Genomic DNA, 12,761 nt, shown 5'->3' with positions numbered 1-12,761 from the left:
ATGAAAAAAGGAATGTAAATGATCTCAATAATGTTTAAGTGGCTAATAGAAAATTTGAAATTACATGTAGGCTGCACATTATAGTTTACTGGGCAGCATTGTTCTTTCTATACTTTAAGGAAAGTTGTAGAAGCACACACTGTTGCAACTGTGAGTGCCGTGGGGCTCATCCTGGTGTTGCTCTGCCAGACTGACACTAGAGACGGCCAAGGATATGCCCAGGCGAACAGCTGCTGGCAGAGCTGAGCTGTAGGGAGCATGCCCTACACTGTGCTGCCCCTTTCATTGATCCTTTGGCTTCTTTGAATGTGCTGGCAAGAGAACCTACTGCTCCTTAGCCCTTTAGGGGGTCACATCTCAGAATTTTCTCAGCGTAGGTAACCTAGGTTGCCTTTAGTTGAGTTGGCTGGATTGGATGGGTTAATGCAGGTGTCACCAGGTGTTTTAAATCTCATTTGTTTGTTTATAGACCAGTTGTAGCAATTTCTTGTTCCATATGTTTGCCTTCGTTTTAGGTACATCAGCTATCCACGAACTGAAACAAACATTTTCCCCAAAGACTTAAACCTAACAGCGCTGGTGGAGCAGCAGACCGTGGATCCACGCTGGGGGGCCTTTGCCCAGAACATTCTAGAGCGGGGTGGCCCTACCCCACGCAACGGGAACAAGTCTGACCAAGCTCACCCTCCCATCCACCCCACCAAATACACGAGCAACTTGCAGGTTGGTGTCTCTGACCGTACTGTTTGCCGGAACCCAGAGGGAGGTGAGGGGTCAGTAGTAGGATTTGAATTTACTCTGTGGGCTTTTATTGTAAGAACTAAGTGATTTTGAGCTGTCCCTTCTGTTTCAGAAAAGAGATGTTAGTGTCAAAATTCTCTTATATCACCATCTTCTGCCTGGCTTTCATGAAAGACCCCCATGGTGGGCTCTGTTCTCTATCCAGCCCCACTTCCCTGCTCTGTCAGCTCCCTCTGCTGCTTCGCTGATCCCTCCACACACATACTAGGCAGGTCACCTTTCCTGTACCTCCTCAGTTCCCACACCCACACGGAACTGCTTGGCCTCCTTGGTCCCTTGTTAACTGGAAGTATCCTATCCATCCTCCCGAGACCGGATCGGTTTCCATCGCCTCCTCGAAACTTTACCACCCCCCTCCTGTCATACCCCAGGAGCTGCAGAGTTTGCACACTCAGCTGTGCTTGAATGTGTCACATGTTGCAGTCATTTTCTCAGTTGAGGAATGAGCTCCATGAGGGCTGGAGCTAGTCAGGCTTGTTTGACACCTGCAGGCTTATCGCAAAGCTAAGTAAGTGTCTTTTTCCTTCTTCTTTTAATAACGCATATTAGTTCTTTCGTTTTTTCTTTTTTGTGTGAGGAAGATTAGCCCTGAGTTAATGTCTGTTGCCAATCCTCCTCTTTTTGCTGAGGAAGATTGGCCCTGGGCTAACATCCGTGCCCATCTTCCTCTGCTTTATATGTGGGATGCCTGCCACAGCATGGCTTGATAAGTGGTGTGTAGGTCCACAACCAGGATCTGAACCTGCTAACCCCGGGCTGCTGAAGCAGAGCGTGTGAACTTAACTGCTATGCCACTGGGCTGGCCCCTACCATAATTTATTTTGCCAAGTCTGTTTTTGACAGATTAGGTTGTTTCCAACTTTTTTTTTTTTAATTGAGATCATATTGGCTTATAACATTGTGTTAATTTTGAGTATACATTATTATATTTTGGTTTCTGTATATACTGCATTGTGTTCACCACCAATAGCCTTAGTTTTTATCTGTCACCATACATGTGTGCCCCTTTATCCCTTTTGCCCTCCTCCCACCTCTCCTCTGGGAACCACTAATCTGTTCACCGTATCTATGTGTTTATCTTCCACGTATGAGTGAAATCATACGGTGTTTGTGTTTCTCTGACTTACTTCGCTTAACAGAATACCCTCAAGGTCCATCCATGTTGTTGCAAATGGCACGATTTTGTCTTTTTTTTATCGCTGGGTAGTATTCCATTGTATATATATACAGCATCTTTATCTAATCATCTGTTGATGGGCACCTGGATTGCTTCCATGTCTTGTCTATTGTGAATAATGCTGTGATGAACATAGGGATGCATAAATCTATTTAAATTGTTGATTTCATGTTCTTTGGATAAATACCCAGTAGTGGGATAGCTGGGTCGTATAATATTTCTATTTTTAATTTTTTAAGTGTCCATATTGTTTTTTATAGTGGCTGCACCAGTTTTGCATTCCCACCAGCAGTGTATGAGGGTTTCCTTTTCTCCACATCCTCTCCAACACTTGTTATTTCTTGATAATTATAGCTATTCTGACAGGTGTGAGGTGATATCTCATTGTAGTTTTGATTTGCATTTCCCTAATAATTATTGATGTTGAACATCTTTTCATATGCCTGTTGCCCACCTGTGTATCTTCTTTGGAAAAATGTCTGTTTATATCCTCTGCCCATTTTCTGCTTTGAGTTGTTTATTTTTTTGTTGTTGAGTTATATGAGTTCTTTATATATTTTGGAAATTAACCCGTTGTAGGATATATGATTTGCAAATATTTTCTCCCAGTTAGTGGATTGTCTTTTCCTTTTGTTGATGGTTTCCTTTGCTGTGCAGAAGCTTTTTAATCTGATGTAGTCACATTTGTTATTTTTTCTTTTGTTTCCCTTGCCTGAGTAGACAAGGTATTCCAAAAAATGCTGCTAAGACTGATGTCAAAGAGTGCACTGCCTATATTTTCTTGTAAGAATTTTATGGTCTCAGGTCTTACATTCAAGTCTTTAATCCATTTTGAGTTAATTTTTGTGTATGGTGTAAGAATAATGGTCTACTTTCGTTCTTTTGCATGTGGCTGTCTAGTTTTCTCAACACCACTTATTGAAGAGACTTTTCCTTTCTCCATTGTACGTTCTTGGCTCCTTTGTCAAAGATTAGCTGTCCATAGATGTATGGTTTTATTTCTGGGCTTTCAGTTCTGTTCCATTGATCTGTCTCTGTTTTGGTGCTAGTACCATGCTGTTGTGATTACTGTAGCTTTGTAGTATAATTTGAATTCAGGAAGTGTGATACCTCCAACTTTGTTCTTTTTTCTCAGGATTGTTTTGGCTATTCGGGGTCTTTTGTTGTTCCATATAAATTTTAGGATTCTTTATTCTATTTCCATGAAGAATGTCATTGGGATTCTGATTGGGATTGCATTGAATCTGTAGATTGCTTTAGGTAGTATGGACTTTTTAGCTGTGTTTATTCTTCCAATCCAAGTGCATGGAATATCTTTCCATTTCTTTATCTCTACTTTGATTTCTTTCAATAATGTCTTATAGTTTTCAGTGTATAGGTCTTTCATCTCCTTAGTTAAATTTATTCCTAGGTATTTTATTCTCTTTGTTGCGATTGAAAATGGGATTGTATTCGTGACTTCACTGTCGGCTAATTCGTTATAGTGTATAGAAATGCAACTGATTTTTTTTTTGTGGGGAAGATTGGCCCTGAGCTAACATCTGTTGCCAATCCTCTTCTTTTTGCTGAGGAAGATTGGCTCTGAGCTAACTTCTGTGCCAATCTTCCTCTATTTTTTTTTTTTTTTGTATGTGGGATGCCACCACAGTGTGGCTTGATGAGTGGTGCGTGGGTCCACACCAAGGATCTGAACCCGTGAACCTCAGGCCACCGAAGCAGAGCGTGCAAACTTAAACCACTATACCACTGGGTGGGCCCCGAAATGCAACTGATTTTTATATGTCGATTTTATATCCTGCAACTTTACTGTATTTGTTGATTATTTCTAGTAGTTTTCGGTGGATTCTTTAGGGTTTTCTATATATAGAATTATGTCATCTGCAAATAGTGAGAATTTCACTTCTTCCTGTCTAATTTGGATCCCTTTTATTTCTTTTTCTTGCTTAATTGCTCTAGCTAAAACTGCCAGTACTGTGTTGAATAAGAGTGGCAAGAGTGGGCATCTTTGTCTTCTTCCTGTTCTCAGAGGAATGCCTTTCAATTTTTCTTCATTGAGCATGATGTTGGCTGTGGGTTTGTCATATATGGCCTTTATTATGTTGAGGTACTTTCCTTCTATACCCATTTTATTCAGAGTTTTTATCATAAATGGATGTTGGATCTTGTTAGATGCTTTCTCTGCATCTATTGAAATGATCACGTGATTTTTATTCTTCAGTTTGTTCATGTGGTGTATCACATTGATTTGCCAATGTTGAACCATCCCTGCATCCCTGGAATAAATCCCTCTTGATTGTGGTGTATGATCCTTTTAATATATTGTTGTATTCAATTTGCTAATATTGTGTTGAAGACTTTTGCATCTATATTCATCAGCGATATTGGCCTATAATTTTCTTTTTTTTGTGTTGTCCTTGTCTGGTTTTGGTAGCAGGGTAATGTTGGCCTCGTAGAATGAATTAGGAAGCTTATCCTCCTCTTCAGTTTTCTGGAAGAGTTTCAGAAGGATAGGTGTTAAATCTTCTTTGAATGTTTAGTAGAATTCATTGGGGAAGCCGTCAGGTCCTAGACTTGTTTTTTTTGAGTGGTTTTTGATTACTGTTTCAGTCTTTTTGCTTGTGATTGATCTATTCAGATTCTTTATTTCTTCTTGATTCAGTTTTGGGAGGTTGTATGATTCTAAGAATTTATGTGTTTCCTCTAGGTTATTCAATTTGTTGGCAAATAGCTTTTCATAGTATTCTCTTATTATCCTTAATATTTCTGTGGTGTCCATTATAATTTCTCCTCTTTCATTTCTGATTTTATTTATTTGAGTCATCTCTCTTTTTTTTTTTTTTTTAAAGATTTTATTTATTTATTTATTTCCCCCCAAAGCCCCAGTAGATAGCTGTATGTCATAGCTGCACATCCTTCTAGTTGCTGTATGTGGGACGCGGCCTCAGCATGGCCGGAGAAGCAGTGCGTCGGTGCGCGCCCGGATCCGAATCCGGGCCGCCAGCAGCGGAGCGCGTGCACTTAACCGCTAAGCCACGGGGCCGGCCCCATCTCTCTTTTTTTGTTAGTGAATCTGGCTAAAGATTTGTCAATTTTGTTTATCTTCTTAAAGAATCAGCTTGTAGTTTCATTGATCCTTTCTGTTGTTTTTTTAGTCTCTATTTCATTTATTTCTGCTCTGATTTTTATTATTTCCTTCCTTCTACTTACTTTGGGCTTTGTTTGTTCTTTTTATAGTTCTTTTAGGTATAAGGTAAGCTTGTTTATTTGAGATTTTTCTTGTTTGTTGAAGGAGGCCTGTATTGCTATAAATTTCCCTCTTAGTACTGCTTTTGCTGCATCCCATAAGAGATGGTATGTTGTGTTTTCATTTTCATTTGTCTGTAGGTATTTTTTTATTTCTCCTTTGATTTCTTCATTGATCCAATGGTTGTTCAGTAGCGTGTTGTTTAGTTTCCACATATTTGTGACTTTCCTAGCTTTTTTCTTATAATTGATTTCTAGTTTCATAGCATTGTGGTTGGAAAAGATACTTGGTATGATTTAAATCTTCTTAAGTTTATTGAAGCTTGCTTTGTTTTCCAGCATATAGTCTATCTTTGAGAATGCTCCATGTGCACTTGAGAAGAATGTGTATTCTGCTATTTTGGGATGGAATGTTCTATGTATATCTATTAAGTCCATCTGATCTAGTGTTTCATTTAAGGCCACTATTTTCTTGTTGACTTTGTGTCTGGATAATCTCTCCATTTATGTAAGTGGGGTATTGAGGTCCCCTACTATATTATTGTGTTGCTGTCAGTTTCTCCCTTTAGGTCTGTTAATATTTGCTTTATATACTTTGGTGCTCCTGTGTTAGGTGCATATATTTTAATAAGTGTTATGTCTTCTTGGTGGAATGTCCCTTTTATCATATAATGCCCATCTTTGTTTCTTATTATCTTTTTTATCTTGAAGTCTGCTTTGTTTAAGTATGGCTACACTCCCTTTCTTTTGCTTGCCATTTTCTTGGAGTACCATCTTCCATCCCTTCACTTTGAGCCTATGTTTGTCTTTAGAGCTAAGATGTCTTTCCTGGAGGCAGCATATTGTTGGGTGTCATTTTTTTAATCCATCCCACCATTCTGTGTCTTTTGATTGGTGAATCCAATCCATTTACATGTAGAGTGATTAGTGATATATGAGGGCTAAAACTGCCATTTTCTTTTGTTTTCCAGTTGTTCTATATTCCCATTGTTTCTTTTCTCTTGTATTTCTGACTGCCGTTTCAGTTTGGTGGTTTTCTGTGATGGTTTTCTCTTTATTTATGATTTGTGACTCCACTCTTATTTTTTGTTTTGTGGTTACCATGAGGTTTGTATGAAAGATCTTGTGCATGAGATAGTCCATTTTCTGATAGCCTCTTATCTCCATTAGCCTATGCAGGTTCCATCCCTTTTCACTTCTCCTTCTATATTTTTGTTGTCACTGTGTTGTGAGTTTCTGACCAAATTGAAGTGTTTATACTTATTTTTGATGGTTTCTTTCCCTTAATCCTTTATGTTATATTTTAGTATTTGCTAACCTATTCTGATATAGAGCTGCAATTTTCTGATTTTGTCTATCTATTTACCTCCTTGCTCAAAGCTTTGTAAATCTTCACCTTTTTATTTCAGGTAGGAGGTCTCCCTTCAACAGTTCTTGTAAGGGAGATCTAGTGGTGATGAACTCCCTCAGCTTTTGTTTATCTGGGAAAGCTTTTATTTCTCCATCATATCTGAAGGATAATTTTGCTGGATAGAGTATTCTGGGCTGGTAGTTTTGAATATATCATTCCACTCTCTCCTAGCCTGGAAGGTTTCTCCTGAGAAATCTGCTGAAAGCCTGATAGGGGTTCCTTTGTAGGTTATTTTCTTCTCTGTGGCTGCCCTTAATATTTTTTCTTTGTCATTGACTTTTGACAGTTTTAATATGCTTTGGAGAGGGTCTTTTTGCAGTGATGTAGTTAGGAGTTCTGTTAGCTTCATGTACTTGCATGTCCAGTTCCTTCCTCAGGTTTGGGAAGTTCTCAGCTACTATTTCTTTGAACAAGCTCTCTGCTCTTTTCTCCCTCTTGTCTCCCTCTGGGATACGTGTAATTGTTGTGTGACTTTTCCTAATCGAGTCAGATATTTCTTGAAAAATTTATTTATTTTTTTTCTGAGTTCTCTCTCTCCCTCTACCTAAAGTATTTCTAGGTTTCTACCTTCAAGCTCACTAATTCTCTCCTCCATAAGGTCTGCTCTATTTTTTATGCTTTCTACATTATTTTTTATTTCATTAATTGTGTTCTTCATATACAGAATTTCTGTTTGGTGTTTTTTTTTTAGAGCTTCAATTTCTTTGGTGAGGTATTCCTTCTGTTCATTAATTTTATTCCTGAGCTCATTGAACTGTCTTTCTTTTTTTTTGTTTTGCTGAGGAAGATTTGCCCTGAGCTAACAATTTGAATTTTGTAAACATTTCCTTCATTTTGTATGTGGATCGCCACCACAGCATGGCTGCTGAGTGGTGTAGGTCCATGCCCGGGATCCAAACCCGTGAACCCCAGCTGCTGAAGCTGTGCTCATGGAACTTTAACCACTAGGCCATGGGGCCAGCCCTGAACTGTCTTTCTGAGTTTTCTTGTAACTCGTTGAGTTTCTTTATGACAGCTATTTTTAATTCTCTGTGAGTTAGATTGTAATCTTCTCTGACTGCAGGTTTGGTTTCTAGAGAGTTGTCATTTTCATTTTTCCTTCTGTTCTGCCATGTTACTGTAGTTCTTCATGGTGTTTGATGAATTGATCCTTTACTGGCACATTTGTGATAATAATCACCTTTTCTTATTTGGGTAAGGCTTTGGTTACTTTGGTTCTGATCACCAGTGTTTCTCCACTGGCTCTCCACAGGCTCGGACACTGCTGTCCTGTGTACCACCTGCGCTGCTGTTCCCAGGTTGTCTTGGGGTGCTGGTTGCACCACTGCCAGGGTACTGGGTTCACAGGTGTCACTGTCACTGGCAGGGGCCTGGGGACCCAGGCACTTGTGTGTGGCCCACCCACTGGTGGAGCTGGTGTCGGGGTTGCCACCACTGGAGGCTGGGTCACTGGTCTTTCTGTGGTTCCTGATGCTTCTGGTCACAGATTCCACCTGCTTCAGATGTGTAGCTGCATGGATCTCGCAGGCGTCTGTTGTGTTGTATAGGGAATCCTCTGTTGGATAACGGATGTCCATTTGGTTGTAGCTCAGAGGGGAGAGACAAAGGGAACAATTCACCTCCACCACAATGCTGATGTCACTCCTGTTTCCAGCTTTTTGATACATGATATACTATAGTTAACATCTGTATAGATAAATATTTGTGCAGATCTCTCATTATTTCCTTTGAATACGTTCTTAGAAGGAGAATTATTGGATATGATTATGAACATCTTATGGGCTTTTGATAGATTCAGCCTCACTAAATCCTTGACTACTGAATTGGTAGAAAATCACCATGACCCCTGTGTTCATCAAATTGGTCTAAGACCACCAGGTGCATCTTTATGTGTCTTATATACAAGCAGTGTCTTCTTTTTTTTTTTTAATTTTTTTTTATTTATTTATTTTGTGAGGAAGATCAGCCCTGAGCTAACATCCACGCCAGTCCTCTTTTTGCTGAGGAAGACTGGCCCGGAGCTAACATCTATTGCCAATTCTCCTCCTTTGTTTCTCTTTTTCTCCCCAAAGCCTCAGTAGATAGTTGTATGTTGTAGTTGCACATCCTGCTAGCTGCTGTATGTGGGACGCCACCTCAGCATGGCCGGACAAGCAGTGCAGCGGTGCACACCTGGGATCTGAACCCGGGCTGCCAGTAGCGGAGCGCACGCACTTAACCGCTAAGCCACGGGGGCTGGCCCCGACAAGCAGTATCTTCTTAACTTCTTATGCTTTCTCCTTGTTTTCTGCTTAGGTAGGGTTTATGTCAAAAGAATCACTTCCCAGTCTTGAGGGCAAGATGACTCCCTTGCTTATCTTTGCCTGATTAGAGGTGTGAAGGTTATTAGCCTAAACCTGTAAGCACACAGAGGATTTGCCTGGCCCTCCGTGTTAGTGCAGGGGGCTACAGGAGCGGTTTGCTTTGTTCTGTGTAGAACTTTAGCCTGAAAGGTGACATTAACCAGGTTAAACTACCAATGATGCTGAGATCCTTGAGAGGTAGTATCCTGCAGGGAGTTTCAGGCTCTTTTCTTTTCTTCATAGGGAGATGAACAGCGAATATATGAGTTTATCGTTCGCCATTTCCTAGCTTGCTGCTCCCAGGATGCTCAGGGGCAGGAGACCACCGTGGAGATAGACATCGCTCAGGAACGCTTCATGGCCCACGGCCTCATGATTCTTGCCCGAAACTATCTGGATGTGTACCCATATGATCACTGGAGTGACAAGGTGATAAATCGTAGGTCCAGTCAGAGGTCAGAATCCATACCTCCCCCTGTGGGCCTCAGGGAGAGGGAAAGACAGTCATGTTCCCAACCCTAGTGCCATCTGATGGAGCAGGGCCATGTTCTTTGACATGAAAGTTGTCTTGGCTGAGTGCCCTGGCAGACTGGTTTGACTGACACTGCCTCTGCTCTCTGTAGACCCTCCCTGCCTATGAGAGAGGCTGCCACTTTCAGCCCAGCACTGTAGAGATGGTGGATGGGGAGACCAGTCCACCCCAGCTGCTCACTGAAGCCGACCTCATTGCCCTCATGGAAAAGCATGGCATTGGTCAGTAGCGCGTCGTCATGGTAACTAGCGGCTCTTGAGCACTCCTCGTGCCACTGTATCTGTTCTGATCTTCATGACAACTCTAATGTGGGTGTTATATTCTCCCCCCACTTTATAGCTGAAGTGAGGCTTAGAGAAGTTAAGAATTTGCCTAAAGTCACAGAATGTATTATTAAGACCTGGGTTTGAATAACTCTGCAATCGATGTTCTTCACTACACCTCTGCACCACCCATGTAAGGACGTAGATGTTTCTCGTAACTCAGAGGTCTCCACTGGGCGCACCCTGGCCAGGTTCTGTTCATAGACTTTGTTTCTGGCCTACACAAGGACTTGTTGTTGTTTTTGTTTTATTTTTAAGAAGGTACCGACATTTAAAACTTGAGAGATTCAGCATAAAAATCTGTATCTTCATCTTTGGAAGTATCAGAGGAAGTCTGGCAGCCTGGCTCCCACGTGGAAGTAGTCAGTTGGATCTGAGTGGCAGCCCTTCTCCTCTAGTTGTGCATTCTCCATTGCTAACACTTGGCTTCACTCACCTACTTGTTACATGCCAGGCCCCTGAGGGGTATGAGTTTGCCACCCTGCTGTTAGCCATGGGTGGCTATGTGCTTAGCTTTTATTAAAATATTTCCCATAATTGTTTAAGAATCAGAAATTAGGTTTAAAAAAGAAAAAACTGGGCCAGAATTGTTTTTTCCCCAGTAAGTCCTGAGACCTAACGTTTACAAGTGGGTCCCTTCTAACAAATCTGCCCCCTTGTCAGTTTTCGTCACAGCTCTAAGGATTGTCTCTGGCAGAGCTAGTTCAGAAGGGCCTGTGGCACAAAGGAGAGGGAAGTGGATAGAGGGGGAAGTGGTTGGAGGGGAAGTGGGACTCCCTGGGTGTGCTAGGAAGCAAGCCATTCCCTCTGGGGCACGGCCGCCTCACTACAAAGTGAGCTTTGTCTGACTTAGGAAGAAGTGCTCCCACCCGCAGTCCACTGGCTGTTACTGTACTCTCCAGGAAGCCTGTCAGTTTAGGTAGAATCAGAGCTAGTTCCCCCATCGTGATTTATTCATGAGAAATTTGAGGCCTGCGAGAGCTAGAGCTTGGTCTAGGCCCTGAGGACACAAAGAATCCTTCCCTTCAAGGGTTTATTGAGCAGGAGAAAGAAACCAAACCAGCACGCTAAATACAGTGTGATGGGTTCTGCCAGGAACAGGCAGAGACCTTAACACCTCATGGTAGGAATTCCTAATGAGTGAAGTCAAGCCCAGCACAGGCAGGGCCTGAGGAAGGACTCAGGAACAGGAAGGCACAAGCCACTGTGGCAGGGGGATGAGGTGAGGGAGGTTGTGTCATAGAAGGTGAGGCAGTGCCTGGTGCGCCAGGCTGAGGGGCTTGGACGTTGGCCCGTGGTCAGCAGAGAGCCATCTAAGATTTCTAAGGAAAGGAGCAGAATTGAGCTGTATTTTTAAACAATGCTAACAGCTTTATTGAGCTATAATTCATGTACCATACAATTCATTGATTTGAGATGTACAATTCAGTGTTTAGTATATTTATAAAATTGTGTAACCATCACTGCAATCAATTTTAGAACATTTTCATCACCTCAGAAAGAAACTCCATGCCCATTAGCAGTCACTCCCCATTCCCCCTTCCCTCCCGTCTTCCCAGCCCTAGGCAGCCACTGATCTTTCTGCATTTCTTATAAAAGAAGCTAGACAATATGTGGCCTTTTGTAACTGGCTTCTTTCACTTAGCATGTTTTCAGGGTTCATCCATGTTGTAGTGTGTCTCAGTACTTCATTCCTTTTCGTTAGCACACACCGTCTGATTGCATGTGTATACCTGATATACATTGAATGGAGGTATATTTTGTTTATCCATTCACCACTTGGTAAACATTTGGGTTGTTTCCATTTTTTTGGCTATTATGAATAATGCTGCAATGAACATTTGTATACTAGTTTTTGTGTGGACATGTCTCAGGTCTCTTGGGTATATTCCTAGGAGTAGAATTGCTAGGTCATTTGGTAACTCTATGTTTAACCTTTTGAGGAACCTCCAGACTGTTTTTCACAGTGGCTGCACCATTTTTTAATTCTCCAGTAGTGTAAGAGGGCTGTTTCTCTACATCCTCACTAACATTTGTTACTATTTTTGGTTATACCCATCCAAGTGAGTGTGAAATGATATTTCTTTGTAGTTTTTTTTTTTTTTTTTTTTTGGTGAGGGAGATCAGCCCTGAGCTAACATCCGTGCTAATCCTCCTCTTTTTGCTGAGGAAGACTGGCTCTGAGCTAACATCTATTGCCAATCCTCCTCCTTTTTTTCTTTTTCCCCAAAGCCCCAGTAGATAGTTGTATGTCATAGTTACACATCCTTCTAGTTGCTGTACATGGGACGCCGCCTCAGCATGGCCGGAGAATCGGTGCATCGGTGCGCGCCCGAGATCTGAACCCGGGCTGCTAGTAGCAGAGCGCGCACACTTAACTGCTAAGCCACAGGGCCGGCCCCTTTCTTTGTAGTTTTATTTGCATTTCCCTGATGGCAGAGCTACATTTTAAAAGATCCCTTTGGCCACAGCATAAAGAATGGGGTGGGTGGAGGAAGAGACCAGAAACGAGGAGACTGAAGATGTTGTAATTGTGCAGATGAAATGGTGTGGGCTCTGGCCATGGCTCTGACACATGGAGCAGAAGGGAAAGACTGAAAGAAGGAATTTCAAAGCTGGAATTGACAGCTTTAGTGAGTAAGCAGATGTGAGGGAGAGGTGAGTTTGCCATTATGATGTCTACGTGGGCCAGATGTGATTGGAGGGGTCTCACCTAGAACAGGAAGTCCAGGCAGAAGAAGGTGCCCATGGGACACCTGAGGGAGTGTCTGGATTAACCTGAGTAACCGGGAGTGGCTTTCAGGTACTGATGCCACTCACGCGGAGCACATCGAGACGATCAAAGCCCGGATGTATGTCGGACTCACCCCAGACAAGCGGTTTCTCCCTGGGCACCTGGGCATGGGACTTGTGGAAGGTAAGGAGGGGGGAG

The 12,761-nt window shown here is 42.0% G+C and overlaps 1 protein-coding gene across 1 annotated transcript in view; it reads left to right on the top strand.

Annotated features, from left to right (window-relative positions):
- The window catches only part of TOP3A (DNA topoisomerase III alpha), a 37,129-nt gene that overhangs the window by 16,287 nt on the left and 8,081 nt on the right, over positions 1-12,761 (top strand). Inside the window, exons 11-14 of the mRNA XM_058559553.1 lie at positions 516-723; positions 9,218-9,403; positions 9,598-9,727; positions 12,633-12,746. Coding sequence (XP_058415536.1) covers positions 516-723; positions 9,218-9,403; positions 9,598-9,727; positions 12,633-12,746 — 638 coding nt within the window. The remainder of the gene's footprint in view (positions 1-515; positions 724-9,217; positions 9,404-9,597; positions 9,728-12,632; positions 12,747-12,761) is intronic.

The sequence above is a fragment of the Diceros bicornis genome, chromosome 18 (genome assembly GCF_020826845.1).
Source record: "Diceros bicornis minor isolate mBicDic1 chromosome 18, mDicBic1.mat.cur, whole genome shotgun sequence".
NCBI classification, from domain to species: Eukaryota; Metazoa; Chordata; class Mammalia; order Perissodactyla; family Rhinocerotidae; genus Diceros; species Diceros bicornis.
Note: the sequence above shows the minus strand (reverse complement) of the source record. Positions and strands in the feature narration are given on the sequence as shown.